Consider the following 26,667-nt stretch of genomic DNA (forward strand, 5'->3'; position numbering starts at 1 on the left):
AACCAGCTCGGTGAACAAACCAAGCACAGCATCCAGTGAACCTGTTTTGTTAGAAGAACGCATCACAGATTTGGTGGCACCCAGCTCAATAGGAGGCCAGAGGTGTAGCATATAAGCATTGCACTTGACAGTCGAAGGATCAAGACCATGTTCTGCAACCTCTGAATATGCGAAGTAGTCACCTCATTGACTCTTCCTGCCCCTACCCAATGCTAGTACTGGGTACAGGCCACAGAATCTTCGTGAAGGGCACAAAGAGGGGAATAAAGGGGGTAACTTGGAACTCCATCTACCTCTGTTTTGCATCTGCGTCAATGGCTTCTCCAGAAAGACCACCTCGGTGAGATAACCCAAAGGCAAGAATCAGCCCTAAATGTGACGGAAAGCCCAAATTGATGACTGAAGATTCAGAAATATAAGCCAATCCCCAAAGATCGAAGAACAGCTCTTCCCAACCTTGCTATTCCTTTCAGAGAAACTGTTCAAATATAGTGGTAGGGACCTGCGGACAGGGTGTGGCCAATCCTTGGAATCATGTGTCTGAAGTAGATATCTAGTGTAGATTTAAGTCTGTTTACTGAAGAGATTGATAGAATTTAATTATAGTATAATAGTGGACCCTAATAAATATTGTTTCTCCCTCATAAAGTGTTCAAGGAAGTTATGTCGGCTCTTCCTCAGACGAGTTTTTTCTTTGTCTATCTCACTGTGTGAAGTGCCTGTTTTAAAAAGGATTACTGCATTTGGTCTGGCACAAATTGAACCACCCTTTCGTTTTACAACACATCCATGCCTGTACTTATTCACTTATGCCTCATATTTTTCATGGTAATCTTTGCCCCTCCAGTCACCAATCCTTGCCTTATATCTAGCATGCTAACTCAACTAGCATATATAATTGATATGCCTAAAGACCATAATGAGCAAAGAGTAAGAGTCAGCCACTCAGCCCTTTGACTCTGCTCTGCCACTCAATAAGATCTGGTCTGACTTTAACTTCAACTCTACATTTAGACATAACCCCAATACACCAATACATCAGTCTATACTGACAGAATTACTCTGCCTGTGATCACTGCCTTATGATCTTCTAACATTGGATCTTTTCAAGCAGTTACAGGTGATCTATGTGATATCAGTCTTTTTGCAGTCAAGTTGCCTTCAATAGATTGCAGACATGCTCATCAAGTTTAACATCGGGCTTAGGCTACAGAGGGGAGAGTGAAGGAGCCCTTCCATGTTCTTGAATTTCTAGGGTTTAGCGTTCCAAACATAGCATACGGAGTACAGTAGAACGGCCATTGATATTGAAAAGCAGGAAGGATTTCCATCGCTAGCCATCTGTGAAACCAACGAAAACAGATATACTCGACCATTTGGCACCTGGAGTTTGAATGAGAATCTTACAGCCAATATATGACTAAAATTTAAAGATATAAATTTGGCTCCTGTCTGTTGAGATCGGAGCATGACAGTTAATTTAAGGCCAGTCTGAACATTGTGCCACCTAGGGAACGGGCATAATATTCTTTAAAAATATCTCTTTTGTCTGTCTTTTCAGTTTTTAAACGTGAACAAAGTGGTGTAAAGGAAGAGAAACTCATACAATTTATTACATTTTATCAACTTGCTATTTAATTCTTCTGTGCTGCAATATTAAATGTACGTTAAGTTTTCTACTTTTCAAAAATTATCTTAATTGATGTGCGCAAAGAATGTTTTAATGGAAAATTACGACATCCGAAATGTTTATAAACCCACAAGGAATTCCCCATTTGATTTAAAAGCACTTCCTCACCTCGAACTTAAACTTCCACTCGCTAAAATGCACTGCTTACATGGGCATAAGAACAGTTCTGCAAAGCAAGCAATTATTTTGAGTCTTGCATCAGCGCTATGGAAGTTCTATGCTGTTGTCCTTTCAGCAATTCTGCGACTTCAAACACCACCTCGGAGGATGGCAGAAATGCAAAGCCACAAGGATTGACAATCCACAACACAAATGACGGCCCTGAAGTTGGAGTGTTCACTCATGAAGCGAGGTCTTTACCTCTCCCGGCGGCGATCGCTGTTCAGCAGAATGTACAAAATGCATGTCGTGGTTTTTCAAGTTCATGCGCTGCTAGAGGAGACGAGGGGCTTTGCAAGAATGAAGCTCCACATTCCGCGGAGATTCACGTAGTGCAATTTGATTATATGGCGAGGGGCCGTGAGGAGCTGAGTGTGAAAAAAGGAGAGCGCCTAGAGATCCTCAGCAAAACAGGGGACTGGTGGCTCGCTCAGCAAGTTTGTAAATGTTCATACAAACAAAAAAAACCCTGCTCTGGGTTTGTGCCTGTCGAAATACTCGCAAAAGAGAGGAGCTTGGAGGGAGAACCGTGAGTATTCAACCGCATGAAAATCAATGGGAACAGTTTGGAAACAGGGGTTAGGATTTTGGTCACGTAATTGGGATACTAGGGATCCCTTCACTCATGGGCACTCTGTGCCTGATTGAGGATCCTGGCATCAAGAAAGGGGGAGGGTGTCACACAGAAAGGCACCACCTACCCTTGCTTACAAGCACCTTCCTCCGCACTGCCTTGTTCAAACATGCTGTAAGGCGAATCCTGGTAATTATAGACCAATTAGGTAACTTCAGTGGTGCGAAAACTTTTAGAAACAATCGAAAGTCTCATGGCAAAACATGGGTTGGTTAGGAAAAGTCAGTATAGATTCTAAAGGAGAAATCATGGTTAACTAATTTGGTGGAGCTTTTTGAAGAAGTAATGGAAACGGATATTGAGGGTAGTCTTTACAACATGGTATATATGAATTTGCAGACAGCATTCGATACAGTGACTCATAACAAACTTGAGGAAAGTTCTAGATCATGGTATGAAAGGAACAGTGGCACGATAGATTTATAAAAAAAATGGCTGAGTGATAGAGTAATGGTTAATGGATTTTATTTTCTGGCTGGAGGAAGGTTTGTAGTGAAGTTTCCTGGGGATTGATACTTGAACTCTTGCTTTTCAATATATATTTGTCTGTATTGATGATTAGGAATTTGCTGTGCAGAGGATAATTTTAAATTTTGCAGAAGGCACTAAACTTTGAAGAATTGTAAACTATGAGAATAATAGTGTGAAACTCTGAAAGGATTTTAACAAGTTGGTGGAGTGGGCAGAGAGGTGGCAGATGAGGTTCAGTATACAGAAGTGCAAGGTGATCCACAATTTGGTTAGAAGAACAGTGTAAGGCAATGTAAAATAAGGGGTGAAACTCTAAAGCGACCGGTGGAGAAAAGGAACCTGTATATGGGTGCAGATCATTGAAGGTGGCAGCAAATAAAGCTTACAATGTCCTCAGCTTTATTAAAGTACATGAGCAAGGAGGTGATGTTGAACATGTACAGGACACTTGTTAAACCTCAGATGAAGTATTATGTACAGATGTAGGTGCCACATTATTCAAAGGATGGGCATGCATTGAAGAACCTGCAATAATGATTTACAAGAAAGGAACAAAGAATAAGAAACTTCAGTTATGAGAATTGATTAAAGAAGTTAGAACTGTTCTCACTGGAGAAAAGAAGGCAAAGAGGATATCTAATGAAGGTTTTCAAAATTATGAGCAGGTTGGAAGAATAGATAGGAAACATGAGAAAGAGGACATAGGTTTAAAGACGTGCAAATGAAGCAAGGACGATGTGAGAACTTTTTCACTCAGCACGTAGTTACAGTTTGGAATGTACTACCAAAAATGTAATCGAGACAGGTTCAGTTGATGCTTTCAAGAGAGTATTGACTATTTTTTGAATAGTACTGGAGTGCAGGGATTATTGGTAAAGACAGGAAATAGGTAATATATTTTAAAGATAAATTTCACACCAATATGTTTGCAAATTTCCAGGGTGTGAAGTTGTGTTTCAGGTCTAATGGCCTTATTCTATGTCTTGTCTTAAGTGAAATGAAATATCTTTATCGTTAAAACTTCTGGACAACTTTCATATTGGTGCAAGTTGCAAATTGTAGGTTTTTGTAAATTCATCAGTGTGCTGAAAAATGCAAATTATGCAGAGAGCTAACATATTAATGAATAATATAACTTTGTAGTAAACTGTTGCATGACAAAATGATAAGTTAAATCTTTTATAGCCTAATTAATGTCATACTCATTGCAATTCTAGCTGGTACTGTGGAAAAATGACCAGGTTTGAAGCAGAAAACCATCTCCTCTCTTCTAAGCAATTTGTTGACATGTTTCTTGTCCGCAAAAGTGAGACCATTCAGGGCTCATATGTACTGTCAGGTAAGAAATCTACAAACAGACTATAAATAGAGTAAAAATTAGACCACTACCATCCATAAGGATGAAGACAGTATTTACATGGAACACCACCACATGCAAGTTCCCCTCCAAGCCACTTACCATTCTGAATTGGAAATAAATCACTGTTCCTTCGCTGATGCTAGGTCAAAATTCTGGAATTCCGAACAGAATTGTGGGTCTATCTACAATGCATGGACAACCTTCTCAAGGGTGATAAATGCTAGCCCAGCCAGTTTATTTTAAGAAAACTGAAACAAAACAAAACAAAAACAAGTTAATCAATGATTTTGATATAGCATTAAGACACGAACACAAGCCCAAAATAGTTATGTTCGCCATTTGAATCACGTGATTTGATTACTGATTTAAATTCATGAATAGAGTTGGTATTGTTTGCAATATAGTGCGGTGATTTTTTCTATATGTGTAGTAATTTTTATATTCCATATGTTTTCATGGTGTACGTCTGAAATCTGTATATATATGATTATTTCCTATTTGTTTCTAAAATATACTTTAGCCAAGTTAGTATGGTGTATGAGCTCTGCCTGAATATAGACTCATTGTCTGCTGATGATTCATTCTGAGCTGTTTCCTTGGCAGTTCTTATTGGTGGTTTATCATCTCTTTGTACTCATAGGGACAGGACAAGGAAGCAAGTTGCAAGCCCATATCAGCCGCAACAAGAATCAAACTCAACCACATGATATCATTCTGAATTATATGCTAGCAGTCTAGCTAACTGAACTAACCAACTCCCATCAAAATTCTAGTTTTAAATAAATTTTCCAAAGAGAGCCTCAAAAACATTAATGTAAATTGAAGGATCTAATGCCTATTGAAGTATGTACCCTGGACACTTACAGAGAAGTCTCTATCAAGTTAACAGGTGGCAAACATACTGGTGCTATACAGATTCTTAGGTCAGTATTTCTAAGTCCATAAAGTGGGCAAAGAAGTCAGTAATTTCTAGGCCAGTGATTCCGTAATTGGGATTTCTGGTGGATTTCTGATGATGTCCCAATGCTTTTGCAAGAGCAACTTCAGAAATGTTCCTGGTCAATATTGCACCAGTCCTAAGGGAATGTTGCTTTGAAATTCCTTGATTTGAGCAATTTGTGTTGGTATTAAGTTGAAAATCTATAAAGCTGAGCATGATTCTGACTTTTGAATCTTCAATCACACCCTTTCAAAATTGTTTAGAATTCTTTATTGGTATCAATAGCGTAGTAAGTCTTTTTGAGATTAGCACAACTATATTGTTATTTCCAGATAAGGGAAATGAAAATTGGCACTCAGTGTTTCTCTGGCATTGACATTTGTATCAATTACAACCGAAAAATTGACAATAATCAAATTTGATAACTAATTATTACCATCATTTTGTTTCAGTGAAAAATGGAGAATCAATCATTCATGTTGTGATTTTGCAAAAAGAGAATGGTCGCTATTACGTAACAGAAGATGCAGATTTTGGCAGCATTCATGAGCTGATTGAACATTATAAACATTATACAATACAATGCACTACTAGATTAAACAGACCCAGCAAAAGAGTAAGTACAAAAGTGAAATACATTCAAATTATTTGTATAGAATATTAAAATACTGTTCTTTCAGTTCTCTCAGGGCTATGAAGAAATGACAAAACCATAGGATGCTTAACACCTTAGCCCCAGAATTTTTTGGAAAATAATACCAATCTTATCATCCATTCCAGTTATGATCCCACTGGAGCATCAAGTAACAATGTACCATCCGGCTGGAATTGGCATGTACATTCAAGTCCGAGCTATCTTGATCGATCAAGTTTGGTGACACCACTTTGGCTGTTGTTTGTTAACAGCAGAAACTAGCACAGGGAATACTAAGGAATGATTTTTTTTGTGTGTTAAATTTATAATGAGAGCTGAAAAATAAATCTGCAAATTTAGCCACAGCATGAGCTAAAAACAAGCAGTGCAGAGATTGAGTACAAACACAGAGGCTGCTGGAGAAACACAGCAGGTTTAGCAGCATCTGTGGAGGAAGAAACAGAGTTAATATTTCAAACCCAGTATGACTCTTCTTGAGAACTGAAAGTTGTTGGAAAATTTGCTCTTTTTATACTTTTGACAGATGCAGATGTCCAGTGCAAATGACAAAGGCCTGTTAAAAGAGGAGGAAGAGAGAAAGAGACATAAATTAGATGGAAATTAAAGTGTGATAGGGAGGGAATGGGTCATCGATATTTAGAACAAAGTAAACAGTCACAAAACAAGACTGTAGAGGGGACGGAGGAGAGATATTAAGGAAAATGGAGAACAGACATAATGCAGTAAGTTTCTGAAGCAATTGAATTCAAAAATGACATCTCGAGGCTGTAAAGTGCCTAAGCACAAAAAGAGGTATTGTTCTTCAAGCTTATGTTGTGCAACATTGGAACATTGTTGCATGAACGCAAGGTGGCTTATTGAAATGGCAAAGATTTATAAGGCCATAGCCATTCCTAGTGGCAGTGTGGAGGATTTCAATAAAGCAGTCACACAACCCGTGTTTGATTTCAGCAATATAAAGGGTACTTGTTAACAGTAAATACAATAGACTAGATTGAAAGAAATACAAGTGAAATGCTGCTTAACCTGGAGGGTGCGTTTGGACAATGCAGAGGATAGCGAATGAGGAAGTGTTAGTCTTGCTGCAATTGTATGGGAATGTGCCATGACTAAGTGAGGAGTGTTAGAAGTGATGAAGGAATGGACCAAAGTTTCATGGAATGTCATGTGGAATGGTTACTGAGAGGGAGAAGATGATGAGTTTGCTGGAACTGGTAGAAATAGCAGAGGATGATCTTTTAAATGCAGTGGTGTGGAAAGGGTGAGGGCAGATGTGTGGGAGATGAGGCAAAGAGTCCTCTCAACCATTTAGTGGGAAATGCTTGGTTGATGAGCAAGGTGGTCATGTCAGAGGCATGTGAAAGGCTACAGGGTGAAAGGTGAGCTCATCAGAACAGATGCGAGAGAAACAGAGAGACTGGGAGAATGGAATAGAATCCTTGCAGGATGCACAGTGTTTTGGAAGGTGTAGTCACAGTAACTGCAGGGGTATTTGTAGTGGATATCGATGGACAGCGTGTCACAGAAATGGAAATAATGAAGCCAAGAAAGGGAAGGAAAAAGTCGGTGATGGGTCAGTTGAACGTGAATAAAGGATGGAATTGGAAACACAATTGATTAATTTTTCCAACTCCAGAGAAGTGCAGGGAAGCATCACCAAAGACACCATCAATGTATCAGAAGTCCAATCATATTTTGCAAAATTGGATAAGAGAGAAAAGCAATTGTAGTGTTACTAAGTACAGCTAGAGGAATGAGATAAGCTGAGTTACTCCTGGAGAGAGTTGTCACAGACAGTAAAAGCTTTCACAAATGTGTACAAGGAGAAAGGATAACTAAAGTCATTGTTGGTCCCAGAGAAGATGAGACTAGGGAGTTAATAATGGGAAACAAAGAAATTACAGACTTGGAAAAACATTTTATTCATACCACAAGCCATGAAAAGAATTCTAAAAAATAGTAGAAACTCAAAACACAAAAGGGAGGAACTTAAAACAATTATGATCACTATAGAAAAAGTAATCAAAAAGCTGATGTAATAAAAGATTGACAAGTCCACTGTAGCTGATAGTCTGCATCTTAGGATCTTAAAGATAGATATATTAGAGTTTTGTGATGTACCAGTTGATTGAAAAATCACAAATATAACATCTTTATTCAAGAAAGGAAGGAAACAGAAAACAGAGGCCAATTCATGTGAGTTGGAAGTCATACGTTTCTTGTTACATTCTACAAGCTGATTGCCACTGCATATCTGCCGGCTCTGACCAACCAAATTTTACGACCAGCGGGGATGGTATCAGGTGGACCACCTACTAGTGAACAAGCTCAAACCCTTAAGTAGCGATTGATACCTACTTGAGAACCTCATCCTGCCACTGCCAAGATTAAACTGGCAACTGGAAAGGTCCATATAAAGTGGAATCTAGAATAACAACTTTCCTTGTGCTAGCCTGTTGTGGAGAGAGTTAATTCTCCCTTGAAAGACTTATTGGAGAGCACAATTTCTCCTCCTTGTGCAAGCACCATGTACCAACTACACCCTCCCCACCAAAAACTCACTAGCCCCCCCAAACCCTGTAAAAGTCCCCACCACCTTGGTCTCTCAAACTCTGGCCCCTACTCACCTTGCTGATCACTAAACACTTACAAATTTTTGACCCACTGCAGCTCACTCCCTGTCACCTGAGTGGGCTGCTGACAAGTGGCCAATGTTCTCCCACTAACAGTACTGGTACTGGAGAGAAAACAGTCAGGCTCTTAATGGCCAGCAGCTCACAGAGGCAGGATGTTCTGTTCCAGAGGAGTGAAAATTTTCCCTCCATCCTATTTATAGGTGGTTGGCCATTAAATGACTCTGAATAGCCACTCTTTCCTTGACCAGGTTCCCCTCAACATTTTAGCTGGGTGTTTGCAGATCACATAATTAAGCTTCAATTTAGCTGTAGGCTAGTTAGGCTAACATTGAGGATTGGTTATGCAGAAAACAGAGGATAAATGAGTCATTTTCAGATTGGCAAACTAATTAATTGATCAGTGTCGGAGCCTCAATTATTAATGAATTACGTTAACAACTGAGTTGAAAGAATCAAATGTACTGTGTCCAAATTTGCTGATAATACAAACATAGTTTGGGAAACAAGTTGTGAGGAGGATACAGAATCTGCAAAGAGAGTCGGTCGATAGGTTAAGTCAGTAACTGTTCAGGGCATTGGCAAGGCTGCACCCAGAATGCGATATGCCGTGTTGATCTCCATATTTAATGAGGGTATATTTTCATTGAGCCAATTCAGAGAAGGTTTATTATGTTTATACCCAGGTTGAGGAGGCTATGTTATGAGGAAAATTTGACAAGATTGAGCGTATTCTCATTGGGTATTGGGAAGGGAGGAGTATGCAGGGAAACAGAGTTAAAGCCACACATCAGCTCAGGCAATGTGTCATTGAATGTAGAATGAGACAGCTGAAGGGGCATACTCTTGCTCATATTTCTTATGAACATAATCAAATTATTTCCTGTGTGTAATCATTTGAAGATTTTCCAACAGTGAACCATACTCACCTCCATCAGGCAGATCTTAATGTGTTTGAGATTGAACTCATTACATGGTACACAACTGGGATAAGTGCAGTGTTCTGCATTAAGGAAAGAAAATGCACAACATTCATTCATGCTTCAAATTAAAAAAAATGGACAATGGAGAAGAAAGGAGATTACAATTTCCTATTATCTGCATATTTAAAAGTTTGTGAGCAATTCCATAAAGTGATTGCTAAAACAAAAAGGTAATTTGCTTGTACTCACAGCAAAATTGATTATAAGAAGCATATTTTTTCTGTACTTTCACAAGCCTTTTTCAAGCATCACCTGGATTTTTGTATCTGATCTTCATCACCTTATATTGTAGATGTTATTGAGGCTATGGAAAAGATAAAGAGTCACAAGACTAATTCCCTGAGTTAAGCATAATTATCAAAGTAGAATAAGAAGGTTGGACTTTACACTTTAGAGAGGTATTTACATAGGGTTGAAGTTTATAAAATCACAAAAACAATGGACTAGCTATGCTATCCAGTCAATCCTTTCAGTAGACGTTATCAATAGGTTTCACCTGACATTATCTTCCAATTAAGTGGTGCAGGGTCACAAATGCTGATTTATACAGTCAGAGAGCCATCCAGCTTTGGTTGAACTAGTCCACGCTAACTATGTTTCAAATAAACTAGCTGTATCTGCCTGTGTTTTGGCCCATATCCCTCCAAACCTTTCCAAATCATGTGTAGATCTAAATGTCCTTTAAATGTTGTAACTGTACCCGCATCCACCACTTTTTCCAGCAGTTCATTCCTCAGACTAACCACTTTCTGTGTTAAAAAGTTTCCCCTCCTTTATTAAATCTTTCTCCTCTTACCTTGAAAATATGTCCCCTAGTTCTGAACTCCCCCACCTGAGGGAAATACCGTTTGCTAATTCACCTTATCTGTACCCCTCATGATTTTATAAATCTCCATAATGTCATTCCTCAAGCTCCCAAGTTCCAAAGTAAAAACTCCCAGTCTGATGTATTTTTTTAAACTCTCCATTCCTGACAACATCCTGGCAAATCTTTTCTGAAATCTCTGTAGCCTAATAATATTCTTCCTACACCAGGGTGACCAGAACTACACACAGTGCTCCAGAAGACGCCCCAGCAACATCCTATACAATCTCAACATGATCCCAACACCTATTCTCAAAGGTCTGAGCAGTGAAGATAAGTGTTCTGGAGGTGAATTTGCTCGCTGAGCTGGAAGTTTAGTTTTCAGACGTTTCGTCACCATTCTAGGTAACATCATCAGTGAGCCTCTGACGAAGACCTGGTGTTATGTCCCACTTTCTATTTATCTGGTTAGGTTTCCTTGGGTTGGTGATGTAATTTCACGCATTGGTGATGTCATTTCCTGTTCACGAAATGTCAATTCCCACGTTGGTGATGTCATTTCCTGTTCAGGGAATGTCATTTCCCGCGTTGGTGATGTCATCACCAACCCAAGGAAACCTAACCAGATAAATAGAAAGCGGGACATAACACCAGCGCTTCGTCGGAGGCTCACTGATGATGTTACCTAGAATGGTGACGAAACGTTTGAAAATGAACATTCCAGCTCAGCGAGCAAACTCACATCCAGAACCTCAACCTGAGCTACAAATCTTCTCAAAACTCGCTGAAGATAAATGTGTTAAGCAACTTCCTAACCAATCTATCTACCTGTGATGCATATTTCAAAGAATTGTGTACGTGAACCCTTAGGTCTGTCCATTCTACGACACTACCTAGGACCCTACTGTTGTATAAGTCCTGCCCTTGTTTGTTTTATTCACATTTATTCAAATTAAAATCTGCCTGAAACTCCTCAGCCTTTTGACCTAACTGATCAAGAAGGTAATCATAAATAACTTACTTCACTGTACACTATTCCACCAATTTTGGCTTCATCCATGAAATTACTAATGATGCCTCCTATATTCTCATCCAAAATCTCTATACAAATGACAAACTAAAGTAGACCCAGTACTGATCCCTGTGGGACACTGCTGGCCACAGGCTTTCAGTCTGAGTTTCATGAAGCAAAAATTGGACACGTTTCTGGTGGGGTCTGCCATCACCACTTACCACAAACAAACACTTCAGAGAATTCAGAGACAGTGTGATCTCTTGACTCAAAAACAAGTATTCAGTTTGGCAGGACTAGTAGTTTCCTGCAAGGATCTGTTTCAAGCCCTCCATCATTCACTGTTTTCATTTAGTTGGGTGATGAAATATGAAATTACACAGCCAAATTTCCAATGACATAAAGTCAGTTGGTATTGGAGATCGAAGCAAAATGGATCTGTGATGTGACCCCAACTGTAGGAGTTACAACTGTTGATGGCCCTATGATGTGGCAAAGATGCAGGGAATCCACTGTCACTTGTATTCCACAGAATGCCATATAGATGAGATAGGGACAGTGGCATTATATTCTCTCCAGAGGTGAAGGTCAGAGTGCCATATTATGCTGTTCATTTGTGTGCAATGCAATACTTTCTTCCACTGGATATCGATGTGTCACAGGATGGCCCTTCCACATCAGGTATCTATGAGGGTTATGTACAGGCCTTCATAGACTCTTTGTCATTGTCGTAGAGGTCTACAACACAGATAAAGGCTCTTCAGCCCATCAAGTTTGTGCTGGTCAAAAACAACCTAACTATTCCACTCCCATTTCCCAGCACGTGGCCCATAGCATTGTATGTCTTGGCGTTGCCATCATTTCTTGACCCTCAGAATTTCTGTTCTAAACAACTGGAGAATGCAACAACGCTATAGATGGATAATGAAGATCCATGACAGCTGCAAGATTGTGTGAATAAAGAACATGAGGATCAGAAGTTTCAGCATCCTACAGTATAGCAGTATCATCCAAAACAAGATAGTCAGGAGGTCTTTGTTGACCTCAGTCAATGGCCCAGTGTTGCATGAAGTCATCTTTCTCTGACTGGAACTGTTTTGATTTTGCTGAAACTAGCATCTCCTGTAGAAACACAGCTGTAAATGCAGCTTAATGCAACGATATTTCAAAGAGGTTCATGTTTAATAAAAGTTAAGGCAGCAAAAGAGTGGAGGTTTGCAAAATGTCCAATTCTCCCTTATTCATGCATGACAAAATTTCATGCTAATGTGTGCATTACAGAAAGAATAGCTATCACTTCAACAAACCTGCCTGCTATTCCTGCATCTACCTCTACACTTGGATAAAATTGTAAAAGACTGATACCATTGGTTGCTCTGCTACCTGGAGCCTGGTTTCCAACTGACCTCTGAGTGCCAGTGATCTGACTGACTGATTTGATTTATTGTCACGTGTGCCTAGGTGCAGTGAAAAGCTTTGTTTGCAAGCAGTACAGGCAGATCACAGTAAGCAAGGACGTACAGATCATAGGGTGCTTAGGTAGAGTGAGGCATGCAGGTTACACTGCACAGGAGGTGTGTGAAGCAAGATCAACATTAACAAGATCAGCAGTATTTGAAGTTAGACAGTCCATTCGTCAGTCTAATAATGGCAAGGAAGAAGTTGTTCTTGAACCTGTTTGTGCCTGTGTTCAAGCTCCTATATTTTCTGCCTGATGGAAAAGGTTGTAGGAGAGCATTACCGGAGTGCAAGGGGTCTTTGATGATGTTGACAGCTTTTCCGCAGCAACAGGAAGTGTAGGTGAAGTCCATGGATGTGAGGTGCCTTCCATGATGGTCTGTGCTACACTCACAACCTTCGATAGTTTATGGCGGTCTTGGGCAGAACAGTTGCTATGTTAGGCTATTATGCACCAGGATAGTATGCATTCTATGGTGCATCTGTAAAAGTTGATGAGTGTCCTTATGGACATGCCGGATTTCCTAAGCTGCCTGAGGAAGAAGAGGTGTTGTTGTGCTTCTTGATCGTTGTATCTACATTGAAAGTCAAGGACAGGTTGGCAATTATCATCGCTCCTAGGACCTTGATGCTGTCAACGCCCACTCCGTTGATGTAGCTGGGGGGTGTGTTCAACTCCTTTCTTCCTGAAGTCAATGATCAGTTCTTTTGTTTTGCCGACATTGAAAGAGAGTTTGTTATTATTGCACAATGACACCAAGCTTTCTACCTCCCTTCTGTACTCTGACTCTTCATTGTTTGATATCCATTAAGCCATGGTGGTGTCATCAGCAAGCTTGCAGATGCCATTCATTCAGAATTAGGCTACTGGCATGTTTCTTCCTTGATCAGCTGCAGAGACACTGTAGTAATCTGCTCAGCAGCATGTGCTCCTGATTCTAATCAAGCTAACATGCCAACCAAGGTAGCAGTAAATTATTTACTGCAGGTTGCAAGACACAGCCTAGTTGGTGCTTCCTCTTGGAGATCTGTGACATTTTCTTCAGGGTGGAGGAAATGATGAGAGGAGAGAGGGCTACTCTCATCAGGGCAGAGGTGATTGAGCTACCACTAGGGCCTCCAAGAGACAAAAGAGAGAATAAGTTGTGAAAAAGGGGTAGAAGTTTGGGCGTATTAAAATATTTTCACAATGGCAGTATCAGGAGAACAGCACAGCCGTTGAAAATGATTCTAATTTGGTTGCCAGGACATGGAGGCTTTGACATCACCACATATGCAGTCTCTATCATCTCCCACTAAATCAAGGATTCTGTCCTCATGTGGAGTGAGGACCTTATGTCTCATCTTATGCCTCATGTGGCATCAGCAACATAAATCCCAAAAGATCCCAGTAGTGCTATGAACCTGTGCTGCTGGCATTTTCCAAATAGCACAAGTGGGGCAGCGTAGAAACATAGTGCACAGACAATGTGGCAAACTGTGAGAATTACTTGAGATAATACACTGGAGCTCTCGGAGAGAAACCATCCATAACACTTGCTGAAATTGACAACAAATCTTTGGTAAAATTCAGCCTGTAGACAATTCTAGCAATTGTCATACTGTAAGGAGAGGTAAAAGAAACCAGTGTTATATTTCCTGGAATTTACAAATTACCTATAAATGCACAAATTAGGAACAGAAGTAGGTCATTCAAATCGTTGAGCCTGCTTCGTCATTCAATAAGATCATGGCTGACCTGATGGTAATTGCATTCTCCCTCACCTCAGATAACCTTTGACCTACTTGGTTAACAAGAATCTGTCAATCCTGCCTTAAAAAATATTCAACAGTTTTGCTTCTACCATTCACAGGGATGTCTTAGGTTGAAGTTATCAAACTATGATGGACGATAGATAATGTAAATTGGGAGAAACCATATCCAAAAATTCAGAAGTTTTAGCAGGGGAGGTAGCCTAAAACTTGGAGCAGACCGTGGAGGAGTGAAAAACTGGAAACAATTCTTCACACATTCTTATGAAGAGGGATTGAGCAGCCTGGGCCTAGAGTTCAAAAGAATGAGAGAAGACCAACTTGAGGCTTATAAGGCGCTGAAGGGGATTGACAAAGTAGGTGTAGAAAGGATGTCTTCTCTTTAGGGAAAACTGCAAAGAAAAGTCTTCAGTTTAGAATAAGGAATGTAAGATTTAAAATACAGGTGAGGAGAAATTACTTCTCTCAAAAGGTCACAAATCTGTGGAATTCACTGTCAAAGAATGTGGTGGATGCTTTGACACTGAATAATTCTAAGCAGGAGATAGACTACTCATTAAAGAGTAATGTGTTAAAGGGTTATACCAAGTGGGCAGGAAAGAGAAGTTGAGGCCAAGATGAGATTAGCCATGATCATATCAAATGTGGAGCAGGCTCAGGAAGTTAAATTGCCTAATACTGTTTCTAATCCTTTTGTTCTTATGATCTAAATGGTGGCAAAATTTTGAAATACTCTTCAGTGAATAGCAATTAGTGTTATTCAGTTGTGAAGAAGACTCAAACCAAACTTGAAATATTAACTCTATTTCTCTCCCCACAGATACTGCCAGACCTGCTCAGTGCCTCCAGAATTTTTTTTTAGCAATTAAGGCGAGATAAACCGTCAATTGTAAAACTGACATTGTTAGATTTTTATGAGTACAATAAGTAATGTTAAGTGTAAAGGCTAAATTTATAAAGTTAGTTCAGAGTTCAGCCATGATCACATTTAACTATGGGTACAGGCTTTGTGGGCCAAATGGCCTTTTCCTTTTTTATGTTCCATAAAATGGTCTTGGAAAATAGAATGGAGAGAAGAGGAATTTCTCAGATTTGTTTCTGCAAACTTCTATCTGTGTTTTTTTTTGGGTGGTTGCCATAACTACCCAAAATATTACAGTTCAGTGGAACAGGCTAGATGTTTCAGAAGGTCTTTACCGAGCAAACAATAGCCTCAAATATTCTATTTAGACTATTACTTATTTTGTCTGAATCAAGAATTATTTATAAACAGAAAAAGCCATCTCTTCGTCACTTATCATACAACACAGTGGACAAATGGGAAAGACCAAAGGAAGAATTCACTTTGGTAAAGTGCATAGGATCTGGTAATTATGGAGAAGTGTGGAAAGCCATCTGGAATGACAACGTACCTGTTGCAATTAAAATGCTGAAAGAAGGTGAGCATATTATTTAACAACATTTATTTTATTTGATATATTAGTTTTCATTCACGCATTGAATATGGACAGCACTAGCTAGACAAACATTTATTGCCCATCCCTAAATGCCTTGGACCTACCTGAATTGCTCGATTAGCCTTTTCAGAGATCAGTTAAGAGGCACAAACAGTGTTGCAGATTTGATGTATTTGATATGATTTATTTATTGCCAGGTGTACCTAAGTACATTGAAAAGCTTTATTTAAGAGCAGTACAGGCAGAACATAGTAATGACATACAGATTATAGGGTGAAAAGAAACTTAAACAGAGGCGTACAATTTACACAGCATAGGGCGTGTGCTAGGTAAGATCAACATTATTTGAAGTCAGAGAGTCCATTCATCAGTCTAATAACAGCCAGGAAGAAGCTGTTCCTGAACCTGCTGGTGCTTGTGTTCAGGCTTCTGTATCTTCTTCCTGATAGAAGAGTCTGCAGGAGAGCATTGCCGGGGTGTGATAGGTGTTTGTGCAAATGGAGTCCATTTGGAAGGTTGGCTTCCATGATGGTCTGGGCTGTGCACACCATCTTCTGGACTTTCTCACAGTCCTGGGCAGAGCAGTTGCCATGCCAGGCTCTTATGCACCTGGACAATATGCTTTCAATGGTGCATCTGGTAAAGTCAGTGAGGGACCTTATGGACATTCTGAATTTCCTAAACTGCCTGAGGAAGAAGAGGTATTGTTGTGCTTTCTTGATCATCGCTTCTACATTGGAAGTCCAGGACAGGGTGCTGGTTATCGTCGCTCCGAGGAGCTTGACACTCTTGACCCTCTCAACCTTGGCTCCGTTGATGTAGATGAGGATGTTTCTCCTCCTTTATTTCTGAAGTTAATGAGCAGTTCTTTAGTTTTGCTGACATTGAGAGAGAGGTTGTTCTCATTGCGCCACGTTACCAAGCCCTCTATCACCTTTCTATATTCTGACTTGTCTATGTTAGATATCCATGCTACCACAGTGGAGTTGCTAGCAAACTTGTAGATGGCGTTCATGGGGAATTTGGCTATACAGTCGTGGGTGTACAGGAAGTACAGTAGAGGTCTGTGAATGCATCCATGGCGAGGGGAGGCGGTGGTTGGGGAAGGGGACAGTGCTCCAGTGTTCAAGGTTATTGTGGAGGAGATGCAGTTTTCTATCTCAATTGTTTGTGGCCTGTGGGTCAGGAAGCTGAGGATCCAGTTGCAGAGGGTGGAGCCAAGATCAAGGTCCTGGAGTTTTGAGACCAGTCTGGAGGAGATAATGGTCATAGAGTCATACAGCACAGAAACAAACCCTTCAGTCCAATAAGTCCATGCCGAACATAATCCAGAACTAAACTAGTCCCACCTGCCTGCTCCTGGGCCATATCCCTCCAAACCTTTCCTATTCATGCACTTATCCAAATAACTTTTAAATGTTGTAACTGTACGTTCATTCACAACTTCTTCACGAAGGTCATTCCACACGTAAACCACCCTCTGTGTAAAATATATGTTCTCATGTCTTTTTAAATCAGTCTCCTCTCACCTCAAAAGTGTACCTTTCTGTACCCCTCATGGGTTTATAAACTTCTACAAGGTCACCTTTCAACCTCCTATGCTCCAGTGAAAAAAGCCCCAACCTATTTAGACTCGCCTTATAATTCAAGTCTTCCATTTCCAGCAATATTGTCATAAATCTCTTCTGAACCCCTCCCTGGCTTCATATCCTTCCAATAACTGCGCGACCAGAACTGGACACAGTATTCCAGAAGAAAGAGCTCAATGTTCCACAGGTGAGGTGAGAGTGACAGCCCTTGACACCAAGACCCCATTTGACCAGGTGTGGCATCAAGGAGCCCTCACAAAATTGGAATCAATGTGTGTGTCACGTGGCAAACTCTCTGGTGGTCAGTAGTGGAGATGGTTGCTGATGATTACGCAATGTTCAGTATCTTTTATGACTCCTCAGACACTGAATCAGTCAATGTCCGCATACAACAAGATCTGGACAATATCCAGGCTTGGGCTGACAAGTCGCAAGTAACATCCACGCCACATAAATGCCAGGCCACAACCATCACGATCAGTAACAATCTAATTACTGCCACTTGACATTCATTGGTGTTACCATCCCCCACTATCAGCACCCATGGGGTTACCATTGACCAGGAACAAAACTGGGCCTATCACATGAATGCAGTGGCTACAAGAGCAGGTCAGAGGCTAGGAATACAGTGGTGAGTGACTCACCTCCTTACTGCCCATAATCTGTCCGTCATTTACAAGGGACAAGACAGGAGTGTGATGGAATACTTCCCACTTGGTTGGATAGGTGAAGCTCCAACAACACTCAAGAAACTTGACATCATCCAGGACAAAGCAGCCTGCTTGATTGGCACACATCCACAAGCGTTCACTCTCTCCACCACTGGCATTCAGCAGCAGTGGTGTGTACTATCTACAAGATGCGTTACAGAAATTCACCAAAGATTCTCAGACAGCACCTTCTAAGCCCATGACCATTTCCACCTGGAAGGACAAGGGCAGCAGATACATGGGAACACCACTACTTTCAAATTCCCCTCTAAGCCACTCATCACCCTGACTTAGATTTTTGTCATCATAACCTCACTATTCCTGAATCAACATCCTGTGTTGAAGGTGGAGGTATAGTTGATGAACAGGAGTCTGACATAGGTTTCCTTGTTGTCCAGATGTTCCAGGGATGAGTGCAGGGCAAGAGAAATGGTGTCCGCCGTGGACCTGTTGCATTGGGAGGCAAATTATAGGAGCTTGAGTCAAGTTAGGAAACTAGAGCTGATGTGCACCACAACCAGTCTCTTGAAGCTCTTCATGATGATGGAGGTCAGAGCCATTGAGCGGTAGTCATTAAGACTGGAGTTGTCGTTAAAGATCTGGAGTTGCATGTAGGCTAAACCAGCAAATTTTGTTTCTAAAGAAACCAAATGCATTTTTGTGACAAAGGACAATGTTTACATAGCTCTGTTAGACTAGTTTTTTATTCCACTAACTTTATAGAATCCAAATGGTAGGTTCCAAACCCACAGGAGAGGCCAATAAATAAAATTAGACAGCATGTGACTCGCGGAAAAATGCTAACATAGATTGAGAATTAGTTAACAGACAAAAAGCAGAAAGTAGGAATAAATGGATCATACTCACAATGGCAAGCTGCCTTGGGAATGTACCACAAGGACCAGTGCTTGGTCCACAATTGTACACAGTCTAGATAAATGGTTTGGATGTGAGGACCAGTTGTGTTATTTTCAAATTTGCTGATAACACCAAACTGATGAGGTTATAATTTGTGAGGAATTTACAAGATGGCTTCAAGACTACTTGGACAGACTAAGTGAACTGGTTAGAAAATGACAGATGGATAATAATGTGAATAAGTGTGACATTATTCACTTTGGTAGGAAAAACAGAGGGTCAAACTATTTCTTAAATGGTTGGGAAGTGTAGGTAACGAAGAGACCTGGATATCCTTGTTCATGAATCAATTATATTTAACATGCAGTTACAGCAAGTAATTAGAAATGCAAATGAAATGTTGGCCTTCTTTGCAAGATGATTTGAGTACAGAAGAAAAGCTATCTTGTTGCATTTGTGTGAAGCCTTGGTAAGATGACATCTGAAGCATTGTCCGTGGCTTTGGCTCCTTTATCCAAGTCGGGATATACTTGTCACAGTTGGAGTACAATGGAGGTTCACCATATTAGTTCCTGGGATGCTGAACTGTCATTATGAGGAGAGTTTAGGGAGACTAGGTCTATATTCTCTGAAGTTTTGAAAATGGAGAGATAAATTAATTTAAACTTACAAAATTGTTACAGGATCTGACAGGGTGAATATAAATAGAATATTTCACTCTTGAATCAGGGGGCATCATCTCAGAATAAGAGAAAGGCCATATAAAACAGGGCAGAGGAGGAATTTTTCCAGTAAGACAGTGCATATCTTTAGAATTCTCGACATTGAAGTCTGTAATAGTTCAATCATTGAATTTTCAAACCAGAAATCTCTGCTTTCTGGAAATTAATGACATTTTGGAACATGGCGATAGTAAGGGACTATGGTATTCAGGTAGATGTTCAGCTGCAATCGAATGAATGACAGAGCAGACTCAATGTGTTGGATGGCCTACCCTTGGCTCGATGTTGCTATGTTTCTAGTTCCACAAATGTGCACACTGCAATCAAGTGCATTTTGGAGGTAAAACAGCACTCACAGCGCTGAAAATTCATATGCCGTTGGATCAAAATTTACAGCACATAATTTTTAAGCTTGCTGCACTAATTTTGTTGCCTCCCATAGCTTTGGGATCACCTGTAAATTTTAATGGATTTGCATTGGGATATTGATTGCATGCCTTCATTGTAAATTATCAATGAGTAGTTTCAATAACAATCTCTAGAGGTTCAAGTTTGTATTGTGGTGTGCTGAAGTTATGTCTGACAATAAATATGCGTAGGACAAGCCAAGAAAGATGGTCTACTTAACTTTTGTATATGTGACCTGTGCCTTCTCAGTTATGAAAATGTTATACTTTCAATCATCTGTGTCCTAACTTGTTGTTATCTCATTGGGAGAGGCAAGTACAGCAATACATTGCTACTTTATAAGGAGGACTTAATATCACACTTGTTGGGATTCCCCCTCCTAATCCAAACTCTCACCCACATTTTGCTGGACTATGAGTTGACCTGCCACTGTTGTCTCCACTTTTCTTTTGTGCTAATTTGTCAGTCCTGTAGTTTTCTAGGGAGAATTATTCAACTGCATCATCACTTTGAGCAGTAGTGTTTCATTTGTATTGTAAATTATGTTTGCTGAATCAATTTATGTACCTGCAGAAGTTAAAGACTCCAGCAATTTTCTGAAAGAAGCACAAATTATGAAGAACTTCCAACATGAGAATCTGATTCCTCTCTATGCTGTATGCACCAGAAAGCAACCTTTCTTCATTGTCACTGAATTGATGATACATGGAGATCTTTTGAATTATTTGAGGGGTGAGTGTTTGGTTTAAAGCTAAACAGATTTTCAGGTCACTGACCAGAGCAACTGTTGCGTTTTGATATTATATTCAAGTAATTGTTTTATGGTATGTTTGACAACTGTATGTATCTTTTCACAGAATCTGAAGGATGTTTTACAATTGCGCAATTAATTGAAATGGCAATTCAGATTGCTGCTGGAATGTTGTATCTTGAATCCAAACAATATATTCATCGGGACTTAGCAGCAAGAAATGTTCTTGTGGGAGACAATATTGTTTGCAAAATTTCAGACTTTGGACTTACTAGATTGCTTCAGGTATATATTTGTGTCTTAAAATTATGAGGAAGAACTTAGCAGTGCTTTCAGCTTATTTGCTGTCAATCAACCTCAACTAATATTGTTAGATAATAAAATGTGAGGCTGGATGAACACAGCAGGCCAAGCAGCATCTCAGGAGCACAAAAGCTGACGTTTCGGGCCTAGACCCTTCATCAGAGAGGGGGATGGGGGGAGGGAACTGGAATAAATAGGGAGAGAGGGGGAGGCGGACCGAAGATGGAGAGTAAAGAAGATAGGTGGAGAAGGTGTGGGTGGGGAGGTAGGGAGGGGATAGGTCAGTCCAGGGAAGACGGACAGGTCAAGGAGGTGGGATGAGGTTAGTAGGTAGCTGGGGGTGCAGCTTGGGGTGGGAGGAAGGGATGGGTGAGAGGAAGAACCGGTTAGGGAGGCAGAGACAGGTTGGACTGGTTTTGGGATGCAGTGGGTGGGGGGGAAGAGCTGGGCTGGTTGTGTGGTGCAGTGGGGGGAGGGGATGAACTGGGCTGGTTTAGGGATGCAGTGGGGGAAGGGGAGATTTTGAAACTGGTGAAGTCCACATTGATACCATATGGCTGCAGGGTTCCCAGGCGGAATATGAGTTGCTGTTCCTGCAACCTTCGGGTGGCATCATTGTGGCAGTGCAGGAGGCCCATGATGGACATGTCATCAAGAGAATGGGAGGGGGAGTGGAAATGGTTTGCGACTGGGAGGTGCAGTTGTTTGTTGCGAACTGAGCGGAGGTGTTCTGCAAAGCGGTCCCCAAGCCTCCGCTTGGTTTCCCCAATGTAGAGAAAGCCGCACCGGGTACAGTGGATGCAGTATACCACATTGGCAGATGTGCAGGTGAACCTCTGCTTAATGTGGAATGTCATCTTGGGGCCTGGGATGGGGGTGAGGGAGGAGGTGTGGGGACAAGTGTAGCATTTCCTGCGGTTGCAGGGGAAGGTGCCGGGTGTGGTGGGGTTGGAGGGCAGTGTGGAGCGAACAAGGGAGTCACGGAGAGAGTGGTCTCTCCGGAAAGCAGACAGGGGTGGGGATGGAAAAATGTCTTGGGTGGTGGGGTCGGATTGTAAATGGCGGAAGTGTCGGAGGATAATGCGTTGTATCCGGAGGTTGGTAGGGTGGTGTGTGAGAACGAGGGGGATCCTCTTGGGGCGGTTGTGGCGGGGGCGGGGTGTGAGGGATGTGTCGCGGGAAATGCGGGAGACGCGGTCAAGGGCGTTCTCAATCACCGTGGGGGGGAAGTTGCGGTCCTTAAAGAACTTGGACATCTGGGATGTGCGGGAGTGGAATGTCTTATCGTGGGAGCAGATGCGGCGGAGGCGGAGGAATTGGGAATAGGGGATGGAATTTTTGCAGGAGGGTGGGTGGGAGGAGGTGTATTCTAGGTAGCTGTGGGAGTCGGTGGGCTTGAAATGGACATCAGTTACAAGCTGGTTGCCTGAGATGGAGACTGAGAGGTCCAGGAAGGTGAGGGATGTGCTGGATATGGCCCAGGTGAACTGAAGGTTGGGGTGGAAGGTGTTGGTGAAGTGGATGAACTGTTCGAGCTCCTCTGGGGAGCAAGAGGCGGCGCCGATACAGTCATCAATGTACCGGAGGAAGAGGTGGGGTTTGGGGCCTGTGTAGGTGCGGAAGATGGACTGTTCCACGTAACCTACAAAGAGGCAGGCATAGCTGGGGCCCATGCGGGTGCCCATGGCCACCCCCTTAGTCTGTAGGAAGTGGGAGGAGTCAAAAGAGAAGTTGTTGAGTGTGAGGACGAGTTCCGCTAGGCGGATGAGAGTGTCGGTGGAGGGGGCCTGGTCGGGCCTGCGGGACAGGAAGAAGCGGAGGGCCTTGAGGCCATCTCCATGCGGAATGCAGGTGTACAGGGACTGGACGTCCATGGTGAATATGAGGTGTTGGGGGCCAGGGAATTGGAAGCCCTGGAGGAGGTGGAGGGCGTGGGTGGTGTCACGGACATAGGTGGGGAGTTCCTGGACCAAAGGGGAGAAAATGGAGTCCAGATAGGTGGAGATGAGTTCGGTGGGGCAGGAGCAGGCTGAGACGATGGGTCGACCAGGGCAGGCAGGTTTGTGGATTTTGGGAAGGAGATAGAAACGGGCCGTGCGGGGTTGGGGAACAATGAGGTTGGAGGCTGTGGGTGGGAGGTCCCCTGAGGTGATGAGGTCATGAATGGTGTTGGAGATGATGGTTTGGTGCTCGGGTGTGGGGTCATGATCGAGGAGGCGGTAGGAGGTGGTGTCGGAGAGTTGGCGTCTGGCCTCGGCGATGTAGAGGTCAGTACGCCATACTACCACTGCGTCACCCTTGTCTGCGGGTTTGATGGTGAGGTTGGGGTTGGAGCAGAGGGAGCGGAGGGCTGCCCGTTCTGCGGGGGAGAGGTTGGAGTGGGTGAGAGGGGTGGAGAGGTTGAGGCGGTTAATGTCTCGACGGCAGTTGGAGATGAAGAGGTCGAGGGAGGGTAGGAGGCCTGGGGGTGGTGTCCAGGAGGAGGACTTGTGTTGGAAGCGGGTGAAGGGGTCAGTGGAAGGAGGGTTGGGTTCCCGGTTGAAGAAGTAGGCATGCAGGCGAAGACTAGTATTGTTGCTTGAATTACTTAACTCATATTTAAAACTGCATTTGTACATTGTTGTTATAATTTGAATGTTATATTTTGTTTCACCTGGTGATCGAATGGTTTCAAATTAGTTTATGGTTTTCTGCTTCAAATCAATAATTTCTCTTTCCTTAGTTCTCAGCTATGTGCTCTTAAACTAGGAAATGGAACATTTTTCAATTCAGTCCCTTAGGTGCTCCCAGTTAAGTTATAACATGTCACGATTGACAAAGTAAGGCTCTGGTAAGAATATTTCAAATGTCTCACCCTCAAAGGTGCCAATTTGCAAAGCACCTATATGATTGCCTTCTCTTCACACCAGCCTCTAATATGACCTATATGCTGAGAGGCAAATCCCCCAGCTGAAGAGTTGGAACTTGGGGTCAGCTATTTAGGAGAGAATTGAGAAGAAATTCCTTCACTCAGAAGGTGAGGAATCTTTGAAATTTTGCCCATTACAACAACGAAAGTTCAATCATTATAATATTCAAAACAGAAATGAATAGTTTTTTAAACTTTAAAGAAATCAAGGACAGGGGCTAGAACTGGAAACATTATTTCACGTAGAAATTCAGTCATGATCTTGTTGAATAACAGAGCAGGCTCAAAAGGCCATAAGACATACTCTTGTTCCTACATCATATAATCTTCTGTACTACATAAATGATATGTCAAACTAAATTGCCATAGTGAAGAACAAAGGATAATTTTTAAGATGCAATCAAAATTTTACACTTCCACTTTGGAGCTCTGTACAATGAATGTGGGAACTATTAGTGCACAAGTCGTAAGGAATTTTAGCCATTTAAGATAAATGGTTTGAAGCTACATTAAAAGAGAGAATGCCTTACAAATGGGATAAATATTTCAATGAATTTCACTATCATAATCAAGTACTTTTGAATTATTCTTATGATTCTAGATTTGCTATTAAAATATGCAGATTTGTTTATGAAACTGCTAGAAATCTATTAAAGTTTCGTGCTTTTCATAACAGAATGCCACAACTGGTAGCATACCTGATGCTCAACTTCCTGTTAGGTGGACTGCTCCAGAAGTAGCAAGTATGAATCAAACTTCGATGAAATCTGATGTCTGGTCATTTGGTATTGTTCTGTTTGAGATTATCACAAATGGGAAGATACCATATCCTGGTAAGTGTATTAATATATAATTATGTTTCATTGTACTGACTCACATTATTCACTTCAACAGAGACTGACATTTTCTGATCTTGCAGGAATGACAAATAAAGTGGTCTTATCTGAACTACTACAAGGCTACAGGATGCCATGTCCTAATGGCTGTCCACAACCCATTTATAACATTATGAGACAATGCTGGAATGAAATTCCATCTCAAAGGCCACCATTTAGAACACTGAAACTACAGTTGGAAGAGTTCATCATAACCAATTACCATCCTCTCTACTAACCATCTTCAAAATGGAAGAACTATTTATTTAAAGTTACCAACAAAATGAGAAAATTCTTCAAAACGTAATGGACTGAATGGTGTAGTATGAATGAAACTAATTGCATAGATTGTTTTATACATAGAAATTGAGCAATAGTTTCTCGTGACTATTAAATATGCCATTAGGTATGGAAGTTGTTGACTGAAGTAAGCTATTCCTTCAAAAGCTGTGCAGTATCTCACCCAGGGTCCTGCCATTCAAATAGTTATATATATCTAATATATGTGGACTAAATTTGCCAGAAAATGTTATGATTTGTCCATTTCAGCATCATTACTTTTTTTGATGGGATGCTGACTTTTAATTTCTTCCAGACAAACTGTCTGGCACTGGAGATTAACTTTGAGATTTACAGCAATGATGTGGAGGTGCTGGTGTTGGACTGGAGTGGTCAAGGTCAAAAATCACACGACACCAGGTTATAGTCCAAGAGTTTTAATTGAAAACACAAGCTTTTAGAATCTTGTTACTTCTTCAGAGAGGTGGCATCAGACACAGATTTTATAAGTAAAAGACCAAAGGGTCACAGAAATGGTGCAATTGTAATGAACAAACCTAAGATGCTTGTTAAATCTTGAATCAGTTAGGAAAGAAATACAGGTTTCATTTGATTAATATGTGAATCCAAGAATTTCTTTCAAGTCACTGCCCTGAGATAACTAAAGGTTTTATGCACTATGGACAACTATCTGCTGATCCAACCAAAGAACACAGCCATGAACTCAACAGACTCTTGATCCAGTCCTTTGGAGTACCCTACACACTCTCATTCCACATACTTCTCACATAGGGGACGTCCACTGCCTTCCAAAGATACACAAAGCCAGGACACCCGAACATCCCATTGTATAAGGCATTGGGAACCTGTGTGAGAACCTCTCCAGCAAAGTCGAGGCTATCTTGAAACCCGTTGTACAAAGAACACTCAGCTTCTTTCACAACACTATAGATTTCTTACAGAAACTCGACACTCACGGATCAGTCGAACGAGGAACATTCCTTGTCACAATGGGTATTTCAGCACTCACCAGCATCCCCCACAGGAACGGCATCGCTATAACAGCCTCAGTACTCAATACCAACAACTTCCAAATTCCAGATGCCATTCTCCAACTTTTCTGCTTCATCCTCAACCAGAACATCTTCATCTTTGCTAACCAGTTCTTCGTCCAGACACACAGAACAGCCATGGGGACCAGATTTGCAATATGTCAACATTTTCATGCACAATTTTGAACCAGACTTATTTGCTG

The 26,667-nt window shown here is 41.3% G+C and overlaps 1 protein-coding gene and 1 long non-coding RNA gene across 2 annotated transcripts in view; one reads left to right on the plus strand and one right to left on the minus strand.

Moving 5' to 3' along the window:
* The window catches only part of LOC125451460 (uncharacterized), a 56,592-nt gene that overhangs the window by 10,638 nt on the left and 19,287 nt on the right, over nucleotides 1-26,667 (minus strand). Inside the window, exon 3 of the long non-coding RNA XR_009445803.1 lies at nucleotides 4,414-4,562. This is a non-coding gene — a long non-coding RNA (uncharacterized LOC125451460). The remainder of the gene's footprint in view (nucleotides 1-4,413; nucleotides 4,563-26,667) is intronic.
* On the plus strand, nucleotides 1,805-25,854 carry LOC125451459 (tyrosine-protein kinase SRK2-like). Its single transcript, XM_048528537.2, has 8 exons — nucleotides 1,805-2,378; nucleotides 4,172-4,293; nucleotides 5,707-5,870; nucleotides 15,826-15,991; nucleotides 20,870-21,028; nucleotides 21,154-21,332; nucleotides 24,935-25,091; nucleotides 25,178-25,854. Exons 1-8 carry the CDS (start codon nucleotides 1,897-1,899, stop codon nucleotides 25,369-25,371), a joined length of 1,623 nt encoding a protein of 540 aa, XP_048384494.1. The 5' UTR covers nucleotides 1,805-1,896; the 3' UTR covers nucleotides 25,372-25,854.

The sequence above is a fragment of the Stegostoma tigrinum genome, chromosome 5 (genome assembly GCF_030684315.1).
Source record: "Stegostoma tigrinum isolate sSteTig4 chromosome 5, sSteTig4.hap1, whole genome shotgun sequence".
NCBI classification, from domain to species: domain Eukaryota; kingdom Metazoa; phylum Chordata; class Chondrichthyes; order Orectolobiformes; family Stegostomatidae; genus Stegostoma; species Stegostoma tigrinum.